Here is a 27,617-nt window from a genome sequence, read left to right as displayed (position 1 = left end):
TATTTGCACCGACATACCTACGAAATTATTGAAATATTCTTTCATGTAATTCGATCGATCCTGGCATTATTTTGTTAAATATTCATTAAAAATATTTTTGCCTAGAGAATTCGTTAAATTTATAAACATAGATTCTCAATCGCGATAAATACAACTTCGGGTTCACGAAGTCGCAAATATTTGTAATTTTTTATTTATTATTCAAAAATTATGCATCCTTCAGGTATATCGAATTATTTCCATACTTGTATTTGTAAAGAGACTAATGATAATTCCGTAACGTAATTTCGAGCAATTAAAACGAGATATCATTAAACATAAGTAGGTGCCTCGATTAAGACGTAATCATCGGATATGTAAATTATTTAAGCTTGTTTTCTATCGCTATCTTATAATAATATAACGATTTAATGCTAACCTCTTAGCTTTCGTTTTTTCGATCATTAAATATATCCGTTCAATCATTCATTTCGTGACAAACGATTAATGATCGTTGATTAAACTGATGATTATTAGATTGCAGAATGTAGACTTAATAGTAATAAATTAACGACACGTTGATGACAATGTAATGTTAATAAATTAATATTTCTTTTTTTAATAGTTTTACATAAATAAAATAAACACGCAGTACATATTTCACATTCATTAACTATTTTGCGATCAATAGTTTTTCTAATTTAAATGTTCACGTGATTAAATCAAACGATACATTTTCATTTTTCAATTGGCAATAATCAGTATTTTCTCGTTATCTATTATAAAACGTTAATTTTATCAATTCAAATACTTATATAAATACTTATATCAATTAAAATAAAAACATTACGAAAAAATCTGATTAAATTAGATCGATCGATCATTGAAGATCGATGATTCGACGATGTAAATAAAAAAAAGAAAAAACTTGTTGAATTATTAATTCCATCGGATAGTAGAATGCAGAACGAGAAATAGAAACAACAAGGGAAAGAACGATGCGGAAAAAAATGTCGTCGCCGGGGGCGTAATCCGGCGCGGCTTAAATTGAATCGGGAGACAAAAAGGATTACGAGAGATGTGCTTTAGCGGTGCCGATCCTTCCTTTAATCCTCCCCGCCGGTTGAAATTATTGCGAGCTTTGTGCGTCTCACTGCTAAGAGTTTCCTAACTTTCTAATTGCATCTTGTTGGAGCGGCGAAACGCATGAAACGTCGGACCCCCTTCTTGCTCGCTTCTCCCTCCCTCCCTTCCTCCCTCTCTCCATCCCTCTCTCTCTCTCTCTCTCTCTCTCTCTCTCTCTCTCTTTTTTCGTCTTTCTCTTTCGCTTTGCGTCTCTCTGTCGGCTTAAGTCTCTTAACTCTCAACGTTGTATATATCTACTTAAGTTCGTATCTTGCAAACGCGAGCATCCGCTAAAAAGTTCGACGAACGTAAAATCACTCTCTTTCTCTCTCTCTCTCTCTCTCTCTCTCTCTCTTCTTTTTTCTTTTTTTTTTTTTTTTTTTTTTACAAAGAAAGAAACCTTGACTTGGTTTAGCTTCGTTTCTCTTTCTCTTTTTCTTTCTCTTTCTTACTCGAAGACGTCATGCATTCGCAGACTGTCTTGGGAACGTTGTCGCCCGATGAAAATATCGTAATATAATTTACAAGGACGTCGAGTCTTTTAATCAGCGGACGCTCATGACCCTCGAGTACGTCTCTATAATGACATTTTTCTTGTTTTGCAGATTGGATGAGCCCCTTTGACAGAGTCGTATGCGGTGAGTAAAACTCTTTTTATCGTAAGATCGCTCATATTTATTCCGCATTTCTCTCGTTAATTAGAATCATAACGTAGTACGTTATACGACCGAGGAGATTCCGCTAAAAATATATTCGCAAAAGCTACCGGGTTTCAATAAAGTAATACATAGTACTTACGTACCTACACATATATCTAAGTACGTAAATACTTACATATCTTACCTTACGTGCATATACGTATATCTGTATATATACATATATATACATATATGTATATGTATATGTATATGTATATGTATATGTATATGTATATGTATATGTATATGTATATGTATATGTATATGTATATACATACGTCGGAAATACGCGACAAAAGGGTTCTCAAACGATATCGTTATTAGGGGGGAAACCTTACGAGGAGTCGCGTATAAAAGGATTCGTGTTTCTTCCTTGCGTAGGACGCCCTCATACAGCTACATATGGTAACCATATTTTTCTTCGCCGATTTCTATTCACAGGGAGGTTTCCTCCCACCCCCCTCCTCCCTCCGCCTCTCCTTATAGTTTCTTTCGAAACTTAGATTACAAACCATTCTTTTTTTTCTACCCTTTTTCGAGTGCAAAGTTCTACGATGAATGTTATTGATACAATAGGTATTTATTATTATTAGAGAGAAAATAAAAAAGAAAATAAAAAAAAAGAAAAAAAGAAGAAAAAGAAAAAGAAAAATAAATTGTCGATGGTACGATTATATTACGATTGTGTCGTTCTCGTAAAATTCTTTATAATGTATTGTATTTGTTATTAATCCGAATAATAGAGGATCAACGATAGGAAAGATATAATAAGTGATTGAATATTTAGCGAGTTAGATTTGAAACGTCTAATCTTTCGAGAAACGAAAAGATACGCCTACGTAGCCACTATGTAATATACGTGGGATCTTTTAAGCGCGTCAAGAGCAAGGTCATGGTTTGGGAACGTTCACGTGAGTCGTACTACCGGCCGCACGCGCGAAGTTGTATCCTATTCATTTATGATACTTGCGCATGCAAGAAGGACATGTATACGGCCAACTACACCTGTCGTCACCGTGATAATGTTGCTGGCGAATAATCCGGCGCCTATCTTTTATAGAGCCACTTACGGCTGTACAATGGCGTAGTAAATAGCGATTAGATAAAATTAAAACTTCAAACACTTTTTATTTTATTATCTCGGTTTGTTTACGCTTGCCGGTTAATAATTTCAAACGGACCTCGTACACCCGGATTCTGAAGCCATGGTCAAGCCTATCGTTCCTGTCGGACGAGAAAGGCTTAGCCGATATTTTTCTCTCGTGCTCGATAATATTTACAAGATCACCAAAGCTAACACCGACCGAGTTATATATGCACGTATCTATATATGTATGTATGTATGTATGTATGTATGTATGTATGTATACGTGTGTACGTACGTATGTACATATGTTGGATATATACGCTCTGTTGAATTCGCAATTTCTTTCCTTTCTCAAAGATTAGGTTATCATTATTTCTTTAATAATGAAATGTAAACTATTATTATCGTAATATATTAGATGGTTGATGTTATAAATTTTTATCACAATTAATAAAATTAGATACACACATGCGATTCGTTGAAAATTAAAAAAAAATCGTTCCGGATCATCAAGAATTATTTATTATTCTCGAGAAAAGAAATCTATTCTAGATGTTACCTATCTACATAAAACGTTTATGAAAGAAGAGTGAAAAAATTGTAAAGTGGAAATCTCATGAGTCCGTTTCACTAGCTTTCAACGATGCATTTATATTACTCGAGCCAAGCTTAGGGTCGAGTAGACTGTTAAAGAGAGGAAAGAAAGAAGAAGAGGGAAACGATGACGGCGTGACGAGGAGTGGGCGTAGATCGTGCTCATAAAATCATTACCTATCATCCTTTACACTTTTATGGAGCGAACCCGATCTTCGTTAGTCGTTACAACGAGGCCGCAATGCGAAAACTCTACAATCTGACTTCTTTATAGTCGTTGAAAGAACGTAATCGAATTACAACGATTATTACATTACAGACTCTTGAGAATTTTTAAGGTTTGCCACTTTTAAAATGCTTCAATTCATTCCTCCTTCCGTCGACCAATTAATAATAATTAATCATTCAATTACTTTTCAATTAAATTTAAATCTAAATGTAAATGATAAATAATAAAAAAATATTAACGAAGATGTATCTAACGAAAGTATACAATATATTATGTATTTAGAAAATTTCATATATATCCGTGTCGTTTAATTATCGATCGGTCATATTGATCTATCATAAGGAAACAATTTTCTAACCGATCCCTGAGAAATTGGAGTATCATTGATGGCAAGTTATAACCAAGAAAAAGTTTCGTTCTGCGCACGTACGAACCGAGAAAGATGGTTCATCTATCTGGAATTCGTCCCACGAAGCGTACTTGGAACGAAATTGCGATAGGTGTCATACTTTTTGAGGGAATATTCGATGGCTCCTGGATGCAGAAAAAGAGTAAGAGAGAGAGAGAGAGAGAGAGAGAGAGGGAGAGAGAGAGGGAGAGAAAGAGAGAGAGGGAAAGAGAGAGAGAGAGAGAGAGAGCGTGCGAAAGAAATAGAAAGAAAGAGGGAGAAACGAAGTCGAAGCGACGGCGCTAAAAGTGACTATGGAGGAGGAAAAGAGAGAGAGAGAGAGAGAGAGAGAGAAGGGGTGATGGTGGAGGATGGGAAAGGTGGAGAAGAGGTCCAGGTAGGGGAGGAACAAGCAGGGACGATGAAATGGGATAATACCGACGCTGCAGGACGCGGCAGCCATCATCGAATGCTAATGAGGGGTTGCCGGCTCTCGGGGCGGAGGATTCAGCTCGTAGAACGACGCAGCTTCGGCCTGATTATAAATTATACATTATCTCGCGCTAACCTCCTCTGTACACACCGAAATCCAACTAGACGTACGTACACGCGTTCCGTTACTATCGCGTGATATCCGTTACTACCCCGTGACCAGCAACCCCCGGTTTCTACCCTCACGGGGTAAAAAGTACGACAATCCTGAACTCATGAAAGCGAGTTTTACAATCGTTTCGACCGTCGACGCCTTCTTTCTCGGTTCCTCGCAAGAATTCTCCCTTTTTCCTATTTTTTTTTTCTTTCTATTTTCTTTCTTCTTTTTTTGCTTTTTTTTTCTTTTTTTTTTTGTTCTCTCTTCGTTTTCGTTTTTTTATCATTTCTTTCAAGAGAGAAAGAGAAAGAGAAAGAGAGAAAGAACGAGCTTGATATAACTTACGAAAGAAAATCGTTGAGTATCTAAAAGAACGAGAAGATGATGGAGGGTGAGAGAAAGATAGACGAGATGTGACCAAAAAGTAGCGAACGGGTTCGTGAAGAGACACGAAGAGATGTAGGGAAGAAGAGGCAGGTCAGAAAGAGAGACAGAGAAAAAGATAGAGAGTGAGAGAGAGAGAGAGAGAATCGTGTTGTCACAGAGATTATTGAAACTGCAGTTTTATGGGCCTTAAAAGCAGTTTAATTGCCGTTATATAAGTGTTTATGCGCTGCTAGCTTTGGCCTCCGCCTGCGCCACCCCAAACGTTTATTTTATGGTCATACGGCGCAGCGCGTACCCCGTTTTGTCGCGTGCCGAAAGCATCATACCAGTCAAATCCCCAGGACGACCGGTCGATTCTAAACGTCACCGTACGTTTACACTTTCCTGCACCTCCTCGAAAGGCCGCCTTACTTTTATCTTTTCTACCTTAAACCGGGCTCCTGAATCTCGTACCTTCCTTTTACGTAGGAAGCATCTGCTATCGTTGAGAATCACGTGCCCAACCGATCGCAGATCCTCTATACATTTTATCGCTTCGCATTTGTGCTCCAATACGAGGAGAACCGGGACTCCTGTAATTCCCGAAATGCGATATTAATGGACGTAAGTGCGAATTTAAGGGAGCACTACCTATTTCACTTTGAACTCTTCCCCATACTTGCCGACGGATACAAAACAATATAACAATTTCTTACTGTTATATTTAAGGATCGATTTTTTTTCTTTTTCTTTTTTTTTTTTTTTTTTTTTTTTTTTTTTTTACGTGATACGACAAAATCGTGACATGACAAATGTTTGAAACAATGAGATTTAAATTAAAATTCGCCATTAATTATTTTTTTTCTTTTTCTTTTTTTTTTTTTTTTATTCAAAATGCACTCACCATCTTTTTAATCATTATCTATGGTAATACGTGTATCTTTAAAAATATACATAGTTATGTTCGAACACGTTTATCTTGATTTGTAAATTATTACACGAAAGGTAAAGAAATGTATTGCTGTTTCATTCATATATTTAATAATACATATTTAACATTTAACACGAGCTAATGCGAAACTCAGATGTCATCATATCGATATGTTTCTCAGGGTCATAGTAATTCCAACAAGGAATCGTTTCACTTCGAAGCACGTACCGTTCGCGACGATAGAATCCTCGAAAAAGTTTTAGCGAGATGTTCGCATAAGTATGCAACCAATGTTCTTTACCTGCATAACGATAATATGCATGTATGCAAACGGTCAAGAGAGACATATCTTGGACATTTGTATAGAGCATTCGTAGGAATGGTGCAACTACACGTGCAACTGCAACTCGGAGTTTCGTCGATAAAATTACAAAATGACGCTTGGGGACTCGTTCATCCACTTAAAAAGTTCTCCTCCTCGTATTTCCTTCGGATACATCACAATTTTATTAATACATTTTCATTTCCTATAATTATTACATCTCGGCGAAATTTCATTTTCACTTTCATCCCTTTCTCGCTTTTAACAATGGTTTAGAACTCTAATGGGCGAACTCTAATAGCAAGATGCTTCGATAAAACTACAAAACTTTCCTTTTTTTTTTTTCTTTCTTTTTTCAAATACTTTCATTTTTTCTCTCTCTCCCTCTCTCTCTCTCTCTCTCTTCACTTCCTTTCTTCCTTTTTTTCTTTCTTTCTTTCTTTCTTTCTTTCTTTCTTTCTTTCTCTCTCCGTCATTTCGATGCCAACAGCGAAGTAAAAAGCTACGCACCCCTTCACGGGAAAAATCTTGATTCTTTTAAGGGATAGCTACTTTTTTTTTACCGAACTTTCACCGATACCCTTTTTGTCACGATTCTCGTCATGGACAATTCCAAATAGTAGAAAGTAAAGTTTACCTGATCGACAAGGATCGACCGATTGGCGTGCGTAAATCACCGATACTTTTTTTTTACTGCTCTAACACAAAGTGAAAGTAAAGGCTTCTTTTGCCGTATCTCTGACGAAAATCAAAAAAAGAAAAAAGAAAAAAAAAAAAGAAAAAAAAAGAAAAAAGACAAAAAGAAAAAGAAAAAGAAAAAAATACATTTTTGCTCGATCGAATCTTAAAAAAGGAACTCGCACTGTTATATTTATTTTATCATCATTCCCAGAATAATTATCATATTATTAATGTCGATGAAGAAAAAACTTAAAAAAAAAAAAAAAAAAAAAAAAGAAAAAAAAGAAAAAGTATTACAACTATTATAAATAAGCGAATATTACCATATAACATGGAAAATTTTTTTTTTTTTTTTTTTTTTTTATACGAATTCCTCGTTCGATTCGATGGGATGACAATTTTTCGAAGAACAACTTTTTTTTGCGATATCATTACGCTATAAAAACGCAAATAGAACTATTACTCACATAATTGTTTTAACGATTCTCATGTCGTTACACTTTAAATATATAATTTCTCAAGTACATTTTGCATCATCCTCGTAACGTTTAGCTTATCTCTAAGCCATGAATGATTAGTAGATTCCTTGAAAAAAAAAAAAAAATATTTCACCGTATATTCAAATAAATTCGTCTTGATGCGTATACGTTTACAGACGATGTTACAAAGCAGTCTATATCAAAACGTATGAAATTAATAAAAAAGAGAGAGATAGAGAAAGAGAGAGAGATAGAGAGATAGAGAGAGAGGGAGAGAGAAAGAACGAGAAAAACGTCGTCATTCATCGGAAGTAATCGTTTGAGTTTTTACGACGTGCCAGATTTTCCGATATCCTCGTAAATTTCTATTAATGCCGTCGTATCGTTTCATTGCCGTATAAACAAAACGCATGGCTCCTAGTTCCGATTCTTTCTCTTTTTTTTTTCTTTTTTTTTTTTTTTTTTTTTTTTTTTTTCTTTTTTACTTCTATTTTATATTTTTCTTTCTTTCTTTCTTTCTTTCTTTCTTTATCTTTTTTTTGTCGTTATTTTTTTTCTTTTTCCTTTTTTTTTCTTCTTTCTTTTTATCGCCACACAATGATAAATTCATACTATATCTCTTGATATATTTTAACGCTACGATGTAGTGGAAAAACAACATAAATGGTTGACTTAACGACGTGGCACGATTTTCTGGTCGTTCTTAAAGTACGAAAAAAAAAAAAAAAAAAAAAAGAAAAGAAAAAGAATAGAATACGATAAAAAGTATGTTAAAGTAAGTAAAGGAATCGTGGAAATATTTGTTTTTTTTTTTCTTTTTCTTTTTCTTTTTTTTTTTAAACAAAAAGAAATTTCATAATTACCACCGACGACTTAGTGGTATGCTCTTAACCGATCGAAGCGTATCGCAAAAATACTTCGATAAAACGTAAAGTTTGACCGCTTCATCGTAAAAGAGCGAAGTCTTTTTTGGGAGAGTAGTCAGATAGGACGGAAAGGGTATTTCGACGGACGTGCTCCTTTTTCTTTCTCTCTCTCTCTCTCTCCTTTTTTTTTTTTTCATGTTTATCAGTGTTCTCAGAGAAGGTAGACTTTGGTGGTTTAATCTTTTGTTCTAGTTGCAGGAAGCACGTGCGATCTTTGCAAAGACTCTGCGGTCGTTCGCGTTCTAATTTAGAAAGGCAGCCATTAACCTTAATGAACTGATTACCAAGGGAGCTTGGCTAAGCGCACATATAATATACGCAAATACATAGAATATAGTAGATAAGTGTATATAGATATACGATGGTTCTCGACGATCGCAAAAAGGTTTGAAATATCGAAATGTACGTTTACACGGACGTTTAAAAGCCTCACATCTGTTTGCCAGCATACTCTGCTAATTATTGCCGGATAGTATAATTTATCGCAATTATACCATCACTTTTATCCCGGAATCGGCGTTTTCTCTCTCTTTGTCTTTCTCTCTCTCTCTTTCTGTTTTTTCTTCTTTCCTTTTTTTTCCTTTTTTTTTTCTTCTTTTTTTTTTTTTTTTTTTTCATTTCATCGCACTGAATTCCATATAAGGAGGCTTTTGCTCGTTCTCATTCACATTGCTTTAACTCCGATCGAGCGCCTAAAGTCCTGTTCATGTAACCTTCGCTCTATTAATTTACTCGACTCGCCGTTTCTCTCGGAAACACGGCGAACGGTGCCCGTAAGATCTTCGCCATTAAATTACGCTCGATCCGCGATAGGTAGGTAGGTATATTGGCGTTCGAAATCGCGGATTTCAATTAAAATAATCGACTCGTCGTTGTAAGCGAGCAAAATGAAATTGCTCGCTCGCTGAAATAAGAACGAAGCACGTGCGAATTGCAATCACAAATTCTTACATATTAGTCGAATACGCCTCTCCTTTCTATGCTACCGTATTTAGTCGTATTATTCAAAGATACGTATCGAATGATTTTTTTTCGATCTTGAATAATTCAACGAGTCACCGAACTGAAACACATGGGAATTTGTATTCTATAATCGTTGATCTAAACTTATATACTAATTGCAATTCTTTCTATCTCCTCAACGAGCGGCAATAGCAATTTATATTAATGGTTGTTACTCTTTTTAATCGATTTATATTATATCGTATATATGTATCGTTAAAAAAAAAAAGAAAAAAGAAAAAAAGAAAAAAAGATCACGTTTACTCATTTTAACATTGTTAAACGATCTATTACTACTCGATTATCTATTATTTGTATTGCAACTTATTCAAGATTTTTTTTATTCGAATCACGAAAGAAAACTCGTATTAAGGTATAATCTTCTTTTCTTCTCTCTTTTTTTTATTTTTTTTTTTTTTTTTTTTTTTTTTTTTTTTTAATCTCATTTACTATCGAAAGCCAAGTTAAAGAGGAAAAATCTTTCTCTTTCCTTTTTAAATCTGATTCGTGAAATTTAAATTATAGGACCCTCGTGCGGTTCGTTTCGGTCGTTCGTTAAAAAGATGAAGACGAAGAAAAAGAAGAAAAACAAAAAGAAGTAAAAAAAAAAAAAGAAAAAAAAAAAGAAAAAGAAAAAGTAGTCGAATCGTACAAAAAGAAGGTAGATTTCTAAAACGTGTAACGAGTATTTACCCTCTTTTCCTACTCGTGGCGATTTGGACCATTCCCGTTACCGGCTCGCTTTTGGCCCCTTTTAGCTAAAAGTTTCTCTCCCCGTAACAAACATCTCGTTTCAGGGAGAGTTTTCAACAGATATCGCAGTCCTCCTACGGTCGGTCGTCGTTGCTGGCGTCAAACTTCTCTTCATCTCTATGCCGAAACTTTAGTTTACCGTAGTGTTTAAGAGAAAAATCGCCTTTTCTCCATAGCGGAAGTTCGTCGTGGGTAGTCGAGAGTATCTCACCCATATCCCTTCGCGTTCCTTCACTCTTTCTCTTTCTCTCTCTCTCTCTCTCTCTCTCTCTCTCTCTCTCTCTCACTTACTCATTCACTCACTCACTTACTCTTTCTTCCTTTACCACGTTCATGTTCGTCCAACGACGAATTCCGAAGGAAACTTTCTTGATGCAAAATGAAGACGATGCTCTTTTACATTTTATCTTGATAACCTTTTCCATTTATGCCGTTGGGATAAAAGGATTAAAGCTGGACTATTTTTCGACTAGATCTCTTGAAAATCTTTGGAGTTTTCTTCATTACACTAAACTCGCCAAATCGAATAGTAAATGTATAAAGAGAAAGAGAAAAACGCGTTACGCGTTTCACTCAACAACGGGAAAACGGACTTCCTCGAACCCCTTTTTCTACGTCCTGTCGTACTCTCGTGGATTTCAAGTTCATCGACGGCGTTTCAAAGGGAAACGAGCGCGCAGGATAGTCGTTAAAATCGAACGATACGACGCGTCGAGCGGTGTCGGTTACACGCTCGATAAAATTTTACGAGGAGGACACAGAGCGATAGCGAGAAACGCCTGACGACTGACGATGATACCCGATTTCACGAATTTTCACGAAAGTAAGAAAATTCGAGATAATATATCATAATTCTTTTTTCGTCCTTGAATCATCCAACGTATTAATTATTTAACAATTAATTATTCAACGATTACGTACGTATATAATATTTTTCTTTATATATTATATAATGAATTATACGAGTGACTTTGCGATTTTCTATTGCCGATAGGAAAAAACTATTAACATGAATCGTACGTTCTCGTCAATATTATAAAACTAACTGTACTACGAAGTAAACGTTTATCGTAGCTCGAGATACGCGTAATAGTACGACCTTCATAAAATAATTATCTACACTTTTTCTCGATGTATCATTCATAGAATTATAAGAAAAAGAAAAACAAACAAATCCTTCGTTAGGAGTATCTCAATCAAATGACTCATTCTTGAAGTTGAACATATGTTTCTTTCAGCAAGTAACTCTAAAAAAAATAATACTCTTACGGGCCTTGAATGGTAACCTTGCTTTCTTTCTAATCAATCGATCGAATTACTATAATATTGATAACGACACAGCGACTATCATTATAAGATTAAATGAAAACATAATGAAAAGACAATTACTCATCATCATCATCATCATCATCATCATTATCATCATCATCATCATCATTATTATTATTACTATTATTATTATTATTATTATTATTATTATTATTATTATTATTCATAAGCAAGTACTTATACACGCTTCATTGAAAATCATTAAAATCATAGGCGAAGTTTTAATAGAATTAATAGTTCCGTACTTTGATCCCATTTCTTTTCTCGACGATCTCTTCATCTTATATTACGCGGAATTAATTCACATAAATGAACACATACGTGTATATTAACATGTAAAGCGGTAGGTTAGGTGGAATTGCGTTAGAAGAACGATCGAGGAGAAGATCGAAAGGATAAAATTTACGCGTGTGCCTAGAAAGGGACAAAAGAATGCAGTTACAGAAACGTAGTTGCTGACATACGGAACGATGTTGACCATGCACAGAAAGGATAGGAAAACGTGGTCGGTACCTCGAGCGTTGCTCGCTCGAAGGCACTAGCTTTGAATCGTGGCCACGTTCGACTGGAGCTCAGTTTGCGCGACTTCTCTCTCTCTCTCTCTCTCTCTCTTTCTCCTATTCTCTATATGACTGTGTTACTCTATGTCTCTACGACGTTGTGGCACGGGACTGTAGTGGAGAACGACCCCCTGGCGAGCACTATCGTAACAAATGTGGCCGTTTGCATAACACGACGACGAGCAATTCGGGCAGGTTTGACGGTGCGCGATATAGACCTTTAGCCATAGCATGTAAAGAGAAAGCGAGCGAGCGAGCGAGCGAGCGAGCGAGCGAGAGAAAGAGAGAGAGAGAGAGAGAGAGAGAGAGAGAGAGAGAGAGAGAGGTCAGAGTTAAAAGGGAATGGAAGAGAGACGAGGGCGGATCGTGGTCGAGGTACAGGACGAGGGTTCGAAGGTAGATAGTAGGGTGGTTCGCTCTCCCAGAGGGCTTCTGTATAATCTATGCTCTGAGATAGCCAATACCGAATAGGGAGCTGCATCCTTCTCTTACTCTCTTTGTCTCTCTCTCTCTCTCTCTCTCTCTCTTTCCCCTCTCTTCCCTTTCTTCTCCCACTCTCTCTCTCTCTCTCTCTCTCTCTCTCTCTCTCTCTCTCTTTCCCTCTCTGTCCGTTCTCGTAGCAGCCCAAGCCGCATTTCGAATTGGTCGGAACAAAGTGTGCGCTTGACGTTTACCGAGCTTTCCTTTCTATTCGCAGCTTCGATTTCATTGCCGGACTCTCCGTTAACCGTTCGTCGGTGGGAACGGCTCTTGGATACTCGCTCAAAGATACTTAAAGATCTGGGAATAGAAGTGACTCCCAATGACTGAGAACAGACAGATCGTTTCTCCTTTGTTTTCGTCGAAAGTAACGAGATGAATAACAGATGATCCAATTTACTATATAAAAAAAAAAAAAAAAAAAAAAGAAAAAAGAAAAAGAGAAAAACAAAAAAAAGAAAACAAAGAGAAAAAAAAGAAGAAAAAGAAGAAACGACACAAAGGTTTACACGTTTGGATAATTAGTCATTCCAACGATTTGTTATATTCTCACATATGTACATATGTTTATTGCGAATAAAGCGTATCAGATTTCATCTAAGCTTCGAAGCGTTCGAAGTATATTTACATTTCGTATCTCGTAATTCGCAATGCTTACGTCAACATTGCGTATTATACAATGTGACGTCTTTATCCACCATGCGATAATGACGTTTTACGTAGGATTTTAGCCAGATTCTCTCGTATTTGCCATTGCCACGTTCAACGTTTTCCTATTATTATGACCCTTATTACGACAATTTACAAGGACATCTTGCAATTAACCCGCATCAAGTCTAACTCCGAACTGAATTACCTACCGACGGCCCGCATTGTCCCTCTAACGTGCATTCACATAATCGTGAAAAGGGTGTTAACTTCTTGATAAGCACGTAATCTGTTCGACAAATTCTTTACGATTGTGTTTATCGCGAATGCACCAACAATATGTCAGGCAGACGACATCGTTAAAACTTTTTTCTCGATTATTTGTGCAAAATCATTGCTACGTTTCTTTACGGTAAAAGAAAAAATAAACGAAAAAAAGAAAGAGAAGAGAGAAGTCACGATAAATGGAATAGAAATCGTCTAGCTAACTTTAGTCAGAACGAAAGGGTCACGTACGTCCATTGAGCAAAATCTAAAAGCACGATACGAGTCTGCATCGAAGTAACGAACCATTTTACAAGTTATTGACCCTTATACGAGGTCTATAGTGAAGAAGAAGAAAAAGGAGAAAAAGAAGAAGAAGAAGAAGCTTTAAGGGAGCAAGCACGACGAATTATTTCGACGTCGAAAGAGTGGTCTGTGTTCGAGAGAAACGCTATTATTCTTCTTTATCTATTCTCTTCTGTCCTTTCGAGTTTACTTTCTCATTTATACTATCATTAAATTCGATTTATAACGAACGACACCAATTACTCCTTTTATTTCAAAGTAATGAACGAATATTGCCGATATATTTTGAATTCAACAATTTCTAATATTTTCGTAATAAGTTAAATAAATCCATTTGATATGCCTTCGATATTCTCGTTCCTTTGTCTCTCTTTCGTTCGATGGACAAAAAAATGTTTGAATCGAAGGCAAAGAAACGATCACCAATGTCTACACCAAATCTGTGATGGCCAAAGAGAAAGGGTAACATTACGAGGAATGTATATATATATATATATATATATATATATATATATATATAGTTGGCGAGCGATCCGGTCTGAATATCGGGCAGGTACGTCGCCGTGCTGTTTCACGGTATACCCCTGATACAGCTTATCACGACTTTTATCCCTCGATAAAAACTAAAGGCCCCATTTCCAGCTTTTGTACTGCCCGCGGCTTCAGTGGAAGGTATTGCGCCTGCTTCTCTAGTGTACCTCTACGTACCTACGTGCATAGCCAACCGGTAGCTTCGTTCATTTCTCTCTCACTCTATCCTAAGCTACGTACATATACATACTTACATATATATGTATGTGTGTATGTATGTACGTATACGTAAGGAGAGAAAGAGAGAGAGAGAGAGAGAGAGAGAGAGAGAGACAAAGAGAGAAAAAGAAAGAGTCACATTTTCTAGCTGTGCACAGCAAATACGATAGCTGGAAAGGTTCTACGTAGACTACGTGGGCTCGTGTCTCGCGAAAGAGAAAAACATGGAAACGTTCGGATGGTATGTAAGTACGTATGTATGTACGACGAGTCTCAGTCTATTCGTGTTAGAGTCCGTTCTACGGAGTTGATCCTATACCCCTCGATGGTAATGTTCGATAGTAGTGGTGGTGGTGGTGGTGGTGGTGGTGGTGGTGGTAGTGGTTGCCGGGTGATCGAGGACATTGGTGGGGGGTGCCAAGTCATAACGAAGGGGTCGGGAGGATGGTGGAATCGTTACCGGAGCCTGCGAACGAGAGCGCATGTGCGCTCTATTCCCTTCTGCCGAGCGCATTGCATCCAAGGGAGCAGCCATGAAGAAACGAGGATGCGGAGTTCGGAGGGCTTGCTTGGCTGGCTGGCTGGCTGGCTGGCTGGCTGGCTGGCTGGCTGGATGGTTGGATGGCTGGCTGGTTGGATGGCTGGCTGGTTAGATGGCTGGCTGGCTGGCTGGCTGGCTGGATGGCTGGCTGGTTCGTTCGAAGGTGGGGATAGACCCCGTGGGAGTTCTTCTATCTTACTGCTTTTATTATATGTGTGTTTGCTTAACGACTCTTCCTTCTTCTTGGTCCATGGACCGTGTAGTCAGCTAGTCGTTCCATGATCACGCGTAGATCGCGCTTTCACAAAATGCCTTTGAATCTCAGCATCCCGATGATATGATAATGACACATAGCTGAATTATTATCGAACGCAAATTCACTTTGTTACTTCCTCATTATCAAGACCCTTTATTCAAATGTTCAATCGTAACTTTTGATAAACTTCTTATATAATTTACGTATAAATTTAATTATTTTACTTTACAAATTTTCTCGATCGAAATTTGAATAAAATGATTTATTAATAATAATTATTGAATATTCGAAACTTTGTCATATTTTTTATTGCCTTTTATTTTTTTATTCTTTTTTTTTTCTTTTCGTTCCTTTTTTTTTTTGTCGTTTCTTTTTTTTCACTATAAATTATTTCTTCGAGGGGTATGACAACACGAAAATGTACAAGAACTTTCTATATCGAGTTGCAGGAATTAATCAGTGTCTTCATATGCAACCGCAGAAGATAAGATTATGATCTCACGAAAACATTCGTTCATATATACTGTTTCCTCCGTGAAATAAATAGCAGTCCTCCGTCTGTGATACACACGTTTCACAGAAACGCAAAATTATCAGGGATTATTTTTCGTTAGTAATATCTCTCTCTTTCTCTCTCTCTCTCTCTCTCTCTTTCAGAGTTTATTTATACGATACGAAGGTTTTAAACATGTTGTACTCGCCTTGAACTCAACAGAGATATTATAAGCCATCAGACGCAATGAACTTAGAAGACCTTGCGTTATTGCTTGAATGCGCTTAAATAACGTCTTGAGGAAGGGCGGAAAGGAGGGAAGAGAGAACGCGATACAATGAACCGTCTAAAGTAGGCTACTGGACTATTAGAATAGCAAGAAGAAAGATATTATATTTTTTTTTCTCAAGCGTCCCTCTAAAAAAAATATTGTCTCTATAAATATCTAAAAGAAGAAAACGAATCATCGAAAATTTTTTTGAAGATTAGATAAAATTATTGGGATATCTTTCCTTTTCCTTTTTCTATTTTTCTTTCTTTCTTTCTTTCTTCCTTTTTTCTTTTTTTTCTTTCTCTTTTCTTTTTTTTTTTCTATAACTTATCCAAAATCAGTCATATTGATTTTGACAATTTACAATTATTGTTTCTAAGGTTAAGTATCGCGTAAACGCTTAGGATAATATGTTATGCGAACGAGCACGGAAAGTTCTCAGATAGCCTAAGGCATGTCGATGGAGATCTCAATCACATTGTTCAACGATATAAGGCGATGCTATCATGGTTGTCACGATTTGATGGAGCGGTAATGGCTCGGCCAATATGTACATTCTTACGGAGGGTTCACCATATATATATATATATATATATATATATATATATATATATGTATATGTATGTATGTATATGTGTACATATTACGTATACCTCTATCTATGGTATAGATACGAAGGGAAAGAAGAAGGATGCATTACAAACACATTTCAGGCACTTTCATGGTGCAGGTTAAACATCTCTATGTTGTAAGTGTCCATTGGCGCAACATCTTGAGTCGTCCGAACTCGTTCTTGTTACATTCTTAAAAGAGAGCGAAAAGGAAGAGGAAAAAAAGAAAGAAAAAGAGAAGAAGAGAGAAGAGATTAAAAGGAGAAAGGGTGCGTAACATGTTCTAATATCGTAAAGCCGCAACGTGCTCCGATTAAACATTATCTCGGGAGTCGAATGTTTCTCACTAAGACGATAGGCACATCCCAGCAATATAAGCTCTCAACCGGATAAAATCTTATCCCAGTTCAATTATTTCTTTCAATAATCGACTCCTCGCAATTTTCACAACAATCAAAAGGAGCCGCCATATCGACTTAAAGCAATCATCCAAGTTGACAATTTTCTCATTAAATCGAAGCATTCTATATTCGTTCGAGAAGCGCGATAAAATAAGTACATTAATAGATAACGATATTCCTATGCGCATTCAATTCGCTTAAATCCTCGTATCATTTAAATAAGATATTCCAATAATGTAAAATCTTGTTAGCGACTAATGAGTAATAATCATTTTGATCATGCGCTTTCTTCTTAGAGAAATGTACGTTTCTTCACAAATAGATAGATATTTTACGGAAGCGATAGTCACCGCCATCATAGCCTCACGTCGGATGTTCTAAATTGCAGTAGCACGACTTTTATTAGCGGAAAGAGACACCATGGCATTTGCATGTAATGGCGACGCAGCAGTAGGTGGGAGTGGAGGATGGGGGTGGTTGGTACGATGGAAAATATGAGGGTTGAAAAGGGACGTCAAGGAGGAGGGGATCGAAGGTGGTTCGTAATTAGACTCTTAAAGGTTCTACAGGGAGCTTACGTTCCATCCGTTGTATTGTAAAGGAAAAGGGAGAATTTTTCGAAGGGTGCAAAGTTCCGTTTTGGAAATACAGAACACAGCCGCCTCAGGTTTTCACCGTTCTCGAAGTAGGGTGACGTTACCTACATGTCGTTCTTTATTATAAAATGAAAATTTAATTCGGTATAGGAGCATCATCCCCCTCACGATGGAATCGCGAGACGAGATTACATATATTTTAGTACTGGCAGTGCGCCATACCGAGAGGTACTTTATTTTTGAAAAGTCCTCCCCAAGACTTTACGAAATTTCTTCTGGGACATTGGCGTAATTAGCACGAGGGTCTTGGATATTTTCAAAAGTTAGCGACTTAAAAATCTTATTGGTAAGAATATACTTATACGCATGAACGAACGTACGTGAAAAATCGCTAAACTTGGAAAAAAAAAATAACAATGTGCCAGCAACGATGGCGGTCCGCTATAATCGAGAAGATATTTTTCGTTTAGAGAAACAATATCGCCGCTACTCTCTCTCTCTCTCTCTCTCTCTTTTTCTTTCTCTTTCTCTCTCTCTCTCTCTCTCTCTTTATCTTTCTTTCCCTTTCTTGACCCATCCGGTGTACTCTTATAAATTTCACTGGCGGCTTTACAATTTTGTGGAAGATTAGAGCCACCATCCGGAGAAATAACTACACGTTCAGTCGACGAACATGGATACACCTACACGCATAAAGGAGAGAAGAGGACGCCATAGCCAGCATCTGGGCGAGATCCGATCCTTCTGTGTGCGCGCGAACGCATCTCGAAAACACGAAGGAAGCTTGTGTTTCGTGGGTGTAGTGTGTGTGCATGGCGTGTATGGCAGATACACGGCAGATAATGGGAGGCGCCCTTATGGATGGCGTTTGGGTTCCACCGGGAACAATGGAGCCCACTCTCCTCCTCTCTCCATCCATCCTTGTCGGAATCCTTTATTACTAGTCCCTATATATACATACATACATACATACATACATACATATATACATATATATATATATATATATATATATATATATATACACAAACAGGATACCCTCATATATATTGTATATGCGTTTGTGCGTACGTATATGCATATACCTATATGTCTATATATATCTATACATATATACATATATATGTGTATATATATATATATATATATATATATATATATATCTAGGGTCGGGAACGTACCTGTACACCCTACGCGGCATAGAACGAGCTGTCCAACCAATCAGGATTTAAGTCTACAGCGAGACGTGATGAACCGCTTGTGGCAAAACGTACATACGCACACTAGCTTGCATTCATGCCTGTGCGTGTGCACCTGTTTCATTTAATCGCAAAGGATAGGAACGATTAAGGGTCGACGTTGGATAAATCGATTTTAACTTTCCTATTAGCTAGCTAACATTTCTTCGTGTCAGTTGCCATTAGAACGGTTTATGGGATGTTACTTTCTTTACGTCTACTTAGATAGATATTAAAAAAAGTTTAAGGTTATTCGTCCATTAAGAAATTGTTTCTTTCCATTTTAAAGTTTCATTAATTTATCTCAATCAACATAATTCGTCGTATCCTTCAAATAAATATTGTAATTCCGCGAACGACGAAGACAAATGGCGTCCAGTTTTCGTGTACCAAATATCTTCTCCTTTCCACCCACGAACCTACAAGATTCTCCGTCTTTGTCCATTCGTGGAGTTCTCGCCGTTGGAAACTCGCCGATATTCATTCGTAAATATCTCAAAACGGCTTAATTTCGTGGCGCAGAGGTCGAATAAAATCTCGAGCCGGTGAAAAATGCAAAGTTTGGTCGGGGAAAGAAAAAGACGGAGACGGTTGAGAGTGTGTGTGTGTGTCAGGGACAGAAAGAGAGAGAAAGAGAAAGAGACAGAAAGTGAGAAAGAGAGAGAGAGAGAGAGAAAGAGCTGAAAAGAAATAGAAAAGAAGGAGGAAAGAAGACACAGCATCCTCCATCGTCATCCATGGACACTCTTCTTCTTCTTCTTCTTGTTCTGCTTCTTCTGAGTATGATAAGGAGTGGGAGAGAGTATTCGTGTTACTCGTCCCATCAATATCAACTTCTCTCTCTCTCTCTCTCTCTCTCTCTTTCTCTCTTTATATATAGGTATATATATATATATATATATGCATATATGAGAGAAAAATTTTCGACGATAACTCTGAAATTCGTTTCGCATTGACGATTTATGAGACTAATCCTCGCACTTTTCTTATCCCCGTTGGTCCAGGTATCTAAGACCGGATCACATTTTATTAAAAAGGGCAACGAATCAAAAGATGCCTTGTCCCTGAATTTAGAAAATTCGAGGAGCGAGTTTGAAAAGGCGAGGAGCGATTTTTATCGTGAAATTAATGCGATTGTTAAATATTCCGCAAACTGGGATCGGTAGTGGAAAGAGAAATTAATATTCGAACGATAACGATGATGTCTCGTATCGTTCAGAATTCTATCGTTTGTAAGGCAAATTATATTTCCCATCTTAAAGCGCTTTATCATTTGTTCATTAGTCCGGTTACTCCCTTGTAGATAATTATTTTTTAACGATATGACGACATGCATGCATCCTTCTACGGCACGAAACACACGTCCGGTTTAATAAAGTTAGCATCAATTAAAAGATAAATATGTATACACCTAAATTCCTTAATAATTATTATTATCTATTAATTATCGTTCTAAGTGCGAACCTAGTATCGTCCATTATTTCACGTAACGTCGAAAATCTGTTATTAATAATAACGAAAGAAATAAAACAAAAAAAAAAAAAACAAACAAAAATTATAAGAAAATAAAATTATATAATTGAAATAGATTTATTATTAATTTTCAATCGATTTCTTTTGTCAAAAAAATTGCGTTATACAAAGAAGTTTTCGATATTATTGAACGGAAGTTATTAATGATAATTTTATGTTATTTATGAATAATTAACAAGCATTCTAAAGAGTACGCGATTAAATCTACTCGGCTAATTTAAATAAGATATCTCAATGCTATAATGATGTTAACGCTTAGTTAAATAATTTTATATAGAACTCGTTTTTCGTCGAATCGAACAGAACGTGAGAATTATTCAAGGTTACACTTTACCTTTCTCTCGATATTAAATAAATACAAAATATTTTGTTTTCTCTAACGAGCCGAGTTTCATTCGCAATAAAATCTATGGTATTATATGCGCGTTATAGCGATCGATAATTAATATATATATTTACTAATCCAAATGGAAATTCGAGATTCTAAAAGTATCCGGTGTGTTGACTCGGTGTTCTTCTCGATGAGTTCATTTCGTAAATTATACGGTAATTAGAAAGAGAAACGGAAAGTAAACAATTATTACAGCATTTGCGTTATAATGGTAGCCGAAATTGTGTAGATGTAAAGATATACTCATATACGCTCATACATATTTACTTTATATATCGTGTAGGACGAAAATATATTATGGCGGCGCTAGCACGCAACCATATAAATCTTCCTTATAGCGAGGTAGGATTACGCGTTTGGTGCTAGGCTATGTGCTACGTAGCTCTTTGCGTACCTACGTAAGTATGGACAGCAGTCATTGACGCGCTAGCGCCGTCTGGTAGCTCTCAAGTTGCGCATATTATATATTTACGTGGCATCACGTATAACTTATGTATGTATATGTATGTATATATATATATATATATATATATATGTACGCTCACAACACTTGGAATGCCTGGTACCGAACGTGTTATACCATTCCTCTTGATCATCCTGGATCAAATGAGCCACCCAACTTTGACGCTCATAAAGAGAGCACCGAGTTGTGCCAATCTCTGTTTATAAACATTTTCTGTTGACCGTACCGATCATCTTCTTCGTACGAACGATATGACATTGATTAGACTCATTTCTATTTAAAAATCCAATCGTTATCAATCGATATATTATATACATACATACATACATACATATACTACCGAGAAAAACATGAAAACTTTATATAGAAATAATATGTCTAAAAGATATTTAAAAGGCCAAGAACGAATATGGTTTTTAATCTCTCTCGCAAGAAATGACAATGGACGCGTTGTTGAAAAATCGTTTTATTGTTTTTGACCACGTTCCTCGTCCTACAGAGAGGAACCAAAATCTCTATGGAAACGAGTACCAGGCACGTGGTTGACATTTAATTGCTTCTTTAGATTTACGAGACGATTTGGGTTCGCTGTTGGCTTCAAGTGTGCATGCGCATACACGCATACTACATCCTCGCAAAGAATCTCTATCTGTCTCTTTCTCTGTCTTTCATAAGTACTCACTTACTTACTTACTTACTTACTTCTATAGCCGACGACTATTCCTGCGAGCTCGAAACAAACGACTGTCCAGTTCACTCGCACTGTCTGCCACTTATTCTTGCTCCCACCAACGAATCCTTACTAAACTTTACTACTCGCAAAATATCACTAACTTACTTCTTGGAATCTCACTTATCTACGAGATGTAAGTCCAAGAATATATAATAATAATATTAACCAATCGAAAATTAGCACGCTTCCTGCTGTTAATTTATATAAATCGAGATTGCCTTCTGTCGTATCACGGGGTAAAATCCATTAAACTTTGGTACATTAAGAAAGTACGTAAGTATATGTATAAGATTTGCAACGTTACTGCAACTTCAGGAAAAAAAAAAGAAAGAAGCAAAAAAAAAAAAATGAAAAAGAAAGAAAAAAAAAAAAGAAAAAAAAACAAGTAAAAGCGTGTCTGCTGTACGTAGACGTAAGATCTAAAAACGTTATATGTTTTCTAATTCGGTTAAATTGACCGAACGATAATAAAGGAACTATAATAAATTCTGTATAAATAACGAGAAGCATTATTTATCCTCGGCTTGTGCAACCATCTCGTTGAAATGGAAGCAAGATCAAAAGCGATTACAAATCGAACTTAAGTTCTTGAAGAAATTTAATCATCGCAAAAAGATATTTCGACGTCAAGCGATCGAAGTATATTCGTAAGGAGATGAGAGCACGGTGGCCGAACTGACGCTGACGTTAACCATCGAGAAAGCGATTTATCGGCACTCCGTTTATCAGGCATAGGGTGGCACAGAAAATCGATGTACGTAGCTAAGTAACTGGAACGCGAAGACGGCAAGGGTGTGTCCTCGAGGGAGAACGTGCAACCCTAAGTCTTTTCTGTCTGTCAGTGAAAAAAAAAAAAAAAGGAAAACAAAAAAGGATACTAGTATAAAATTCACTGTTACCTGTTATTTCTCGTGACGAAGTAAAAAAAAACATTTTTTTTCCCCTTAGTTTCTGCATTATTTTTTCTATTATTATTTTCTCTTTTTTCTTTTTTCTTTTTTTCTTTTTTTTTTTTTTTTTTTTAGTCGATCGATGAATCATTCGAAAAAAGACATAATTTTACAAATTGAAATCAAATAAAGTCAAATAGATCTTAATGGCAAGATGGTAACGATCCGATGTTACAAAGAAAGGAACAATGTATCTGAACGACGAGTATGAAAAATCGCATGGCCTTTGAAAAGAGAAAGAAAAAAAGGGAAAAAGAGAAAGGAGTAGAAGGAGTAGAGAGAGAGAGAGAGAGAGAGAGAGAGACAGAGATAGAAGTAATGGAATGTGAGTGGTTGGGAGGGTGGCAACGCGGTGGAACAAACTTCCTCAATATCCTTGTCTACTTCGCGAGAGCGGGCAGGCCGCGTGTGGCGAGCGAAGCAGATATTAAACTTAATATACGGCCGCAATTAGGCGCAGGCCTTCGCCCTCCGCAGTTACACGCTCTCCTTCTCTTATACTCGTTTGGCTTCTCTTAGTACGTTTGTATTTACCACTGCGTGAGTGGTTCGCTCGGTGTGCGTATCTCGTGCGAATACAAAATCACGCGTCGTCTTTGTGTATGTATATATATATATATATGTACATACATACATACATATATATATATATATATCTTCTTCGCATCTAACACGACTTAATCTTAAATCATTCGACCGAACGCATCGAGCTAATTAACCGCGAGAGCGTCCATGCAAGAGTAGTACTTAATTGGATCGAATTTTTTTTTACAGTCGGATGAGAGTGACGAAAGTCTTTTCGATCTGACCGAAAAAGAATTCTTCTTCGATGATTCGATCGTCGAGACGATCGTTAACGAATACCCTTCCCCCTCCCCCCTCCACCTCTACCCACAGAACCAGTCAACGTGCCGCGGCACTTTATTATCAGACGAGAAGACAATAAGATATGAAGACTTTTATTTATGTTAGCGGATAAGGGATGAAACAGAAAAAGAGAAAAGAGAAAAGAAACAAGAAAAAAGAAAAGAAAAGGAAAGAAAAAATCGAAAGCAAGGAAAAACCGTGTCGAACACTGCAAGATAATTAACAAACCTTGACCAATCAAGGGGTAACGATCGTTAACGTTATACGGATCTTCATTATTAAAATGAATGATCGACGATAAATAGAAAAATATTTTCGAGACAGAGAGAAAGAGAGAGAGAGAGAAATGATACGTTCGATGACCGAGCTTTTCTCTCTATCTCTCGGATATTTTATCAATTAACTCGTGATTCAAGTCTGCTCGAACAGACTTTCAGAGCTAATGATTCCTATTTATGTCTGATACGTTTCTTTATATCAAATCACTGATGCAAAAACAAAAAACAACGCAAAACACAAACGTTTATGTATTATGATAATAAATGTTCGATAAATTGAATCAAATTGTGCTTTGGAAAATCTGACTTTTTTGAATGGAATTATTGAAAATTGATACTTTCGCGATCGTTCCAAATCCGAACAATAAGGTAGCAAAATTTTTTTCAAAATAATATTTTACGTTTGAAGTGACATTCTATTGGAGGGGAAGAAGGAGGTTAGAGAGGAGGGAAGGGGGAGAACGATAATGTAATTGCAAAAATAGTCTCTCTCTAATAGAGATAGGTATATATTGTCCTAAAATGTAGTGCTATATATATATATATATATATATATATACCAAGAAGCATTAGAGTACTTTATCCCACAGAAATTTTTGATAATGCTTACGGCGGCACTTCGTCAATGGCCGCCAACGGATATTTATGGCGAATGAAATGGCCGCAATCAGGTTCACCGGTTTTCGAAGACCGACGAGAACTCGCTGGAAAAGAAGATGAGGAGTGAGAATGAGAAAGAATGAAAGGGTGAAAGAGAGAGACAGAGAGAGAGAGAGAGAGAGAGAGAGAGAAAGAGAAAGAGAGAGAAAGGGAGGAAAGAATGGAGAGGGGAAAGCTGCAACGAAGGGTTTTCGAGCTCTCTGCCTCGACTTGCCCCTGCGTGATGTGCCGCCAGCAGGATGGAATGGTTCCCCTCCGGTTGCCAAGGTAACGTATGGCGCACCCTTCGAGTTTCAACTACCACCTCGTACTGCTGCAGCGGTCCCGTTTCTATGTGCGTATGTTTCTGTGTGCGTGGCTATATGTATGTGTTTCGAGATCGTGCGCACGTTGCCCCCGAAAAAGCATCTACCGACGCACGCGCTGAATTTTGTGCGAGCCTACACACATAGATACATGCATATACATGTATATATACGAAAGATATGTACACACACACTCTCTCTCTCTCTCTCTCTCTCTCTCTCTCTCTCTCTTTCTATCTCTTTTCTCTTTCTTTCTCTTTCTCTCTCGTTCTTCGTGGACCACACTGTTGGGAACGGCCATGCTGAATTCAATATCAGCATTCTCTGCATTCTCTCGAAATTTTCTCCTTCGTTCTGAACGATATGTGCTTGATAGGTTACCCTGCATCAAGATCCGCGTATGGCTCTCACCATAGAAGGCTTCATCGCCAAGAAGAAGGATACTTCGAGAGTACTAAGGGAACTCCGAGAATTCGCCTTCTCTGGAGTAGGATCGAATTTACTTTTTTTGTTTTTGTTTTTTTTTTTTTTTTTTTTTTTTTTTTTTTTTTTAACGATCGAGAAGTCGGGATTTTATCCTTTTCCTTACCTCTTTCGCGAATCTCCCACGAATAAGGAGTTCGATATTATGCGACATTTGGTGAGGTTTGATGTGACGATTTTTAAAATGCATGCTTAAGGTACACGTTGAAATTTGTTGATGATACGTGAAAATTTTTATACTGTATTTAACATACTCAATTCAAATAAAATAATATCGATCAGATATATATATATATATAGGTTGCTGCTATTTGCATTATGGTATTATCTATATAGCGTTATTTATGATTTATGCGATCAATTCTCGACGCTCATATATCATCGAAGACTTAACGATAGATATAAAATTTTGATAGCTTATGTTTTCTTCTTTCCTCTCTTTTTTTTTTCTCTCTTCTTTTCTTTTTCTTTTTTTTTTCTTTTTCTTTTTTTTTTTTTTTTTATTAGTATCAGATTTCGTTCGATAAAATCTACGCGACGATTTATTTACTCATTATTCATGTTTTATGTGCGAAGAAACGTACATTGACTCACAAATAAATCGGGCTTTTATCGACGACGGATCTTTGAAAGCGTGTAATGCGAGGAACGCGTCAAGTGATAAAAGAGGTGTATCGTTGTGATTATAAAAAAGAAATGATGTACTTTATCCGACGTATAAAATCTGACGTTTTCATTTTGAAAATCGTGCCTATTTATTTTCCTAGTGCCTTAAAATGTTAAGGTCAAGGGAAAAATCTTTTTTAACTCGAACTAATCATACGTCGCGTATATCTTCGCTTATGCCATTGTCTACGATGTCTACGATCGTTGTGACATACATCAGAACTGATCCATACATCCAAGAAACATAGAAAAAGACAATGAGTGAATAAAAGAAAGAGAAACAAAGAGAAAGACAGGGGCAGGCTGGTGATCGGGGCGGGGGGGGGGTTGGGTAGAGGAGGATAAAAAATGAAATGGTAAAGAATGCTCGTCACGACAGCAACGATCTGTCGGCTTTGTTGAATTATCCGTCCGATAGCATACGTGTCCTCGCTACTCAAATATTCCATTATCGTTGAAAATTTATAAGACCATTAAAAAGAGAATCCACGATGTGTTCATTCCGGCTTCGTAAAAATTTATGATTTCTCGCATTTTCACACACGATCTCATGGGATATTCGAATGGTTATTTCGAATTGTGTGTGATTGGAATACTGATGATAATCGATGTCGATAGTCTTCCTGCGATTACTTTCGTCGATCGTTCGTTTATGACTCGCGTATTATGAGGGTGTTTAACGATAAGATTGCGAAAAATGAAGAAGGAAACTTGTCATATAATCTCAATTACAATAAAATCGTTTTAAATTATTCTATTCCTTCGTTTTTGATTAATTGGTGTGATAAATAAAATTTATTTTTTTGCCTCTTTCTTCTACTTTTTTTCTTTTTTTCGTTTATTTGATTCGATCAATAAAAATTACGATAAAAGTTGGGTGGGCACTTGCGCGATTAAAAAAATTTTTCTAGACAGGTACCTAGTCGATTGTTCATTGGCGTCGGGTATCTATCTATTTACGTGCATACTTGCATTTCGATAACTAACCAAATACCATAAAAAAATTCAGAGTCGTTTCGTTCGACGAGCCTACGTTTATGGCTTTGACTTACCGAGGGAAAGTCAGACGGCAAAAAAAAGGGACACTTTCAAGAAAAGGGTTTTCGACTTCCTCTCCGACAATGGGAAAAAAGCTAAGGACTCGAACTTTCTTTTTTAGGGCTCTCACTTCTCCTTTTCTTTTTTCTCTTTTTTTTTCTTCTTCTTTTTTTTTTTCTTTTTTAGCCGTACTCCTTCAACCCCTGCAATAAAGCAGCCATTCGGAGATAGTATATTTCTTTTTTTTTTCCACAAGGAGAAAGCGAGGAAGGAGAGAGTTAAGATTTGTGACTAACGTCAGGATGACAGGGTCGGTCAGTCAAGAAGGAAAAGTCGCAAACTTTCCTGATGAGAGAT

The 27,617-nt window shown here is 36.8% G+C and overlaps 1 protein-coding gene across 4 annotated transcripts in view; it reads left to right on the top strand.

The window, feature by feature from the left end:
• The window catches only part of LOC124948465 (homeobox protein abdominal-A homolog), a 35,276-nt gene that overhangs the window by 1,850 nt on the left and 5,809 nt on the right, over window positions 1–27,617 (top strand). For all 4 annotated transcript variants that reach the window (XR_007100739.1, XM_047492138.1, XM_047492137.1 and 1 more), the window contains one exon: window positions 1,710–1,742. Coding sequence is in view for 3 of the 4 variants with exons in the window: in XM_047492138.1 (XP_047348094.1) it covers window positions 1,710–1,742 (33 nt within the window). In the remaining variant the exon portion in view is untranslated. The remainder of the gene's footprint in view (window positions 1–1,709; window positions 1,743–27,617) is intronic.

The sequence above is a fragment of the Vespa velutina genome, chromosome 4 (assembly GCF_912470025.1).
Source record: "Vespa velutina chromosome 4, iVesVel2.1, whole genome shotgun sequence".
In the NCBI taxonomy this organism is placed as follows: Eukaryota; Metazoa; Arthropoda; class Insecta; order Hymenoptera; family Vespidae; genus Vespa; species Vespa velutina.
The sequence above is the reverse complement of the archived record's forward strand: the minus strand, read 5'-3'. Positions and strand labels throughout refer to the sequence as shown.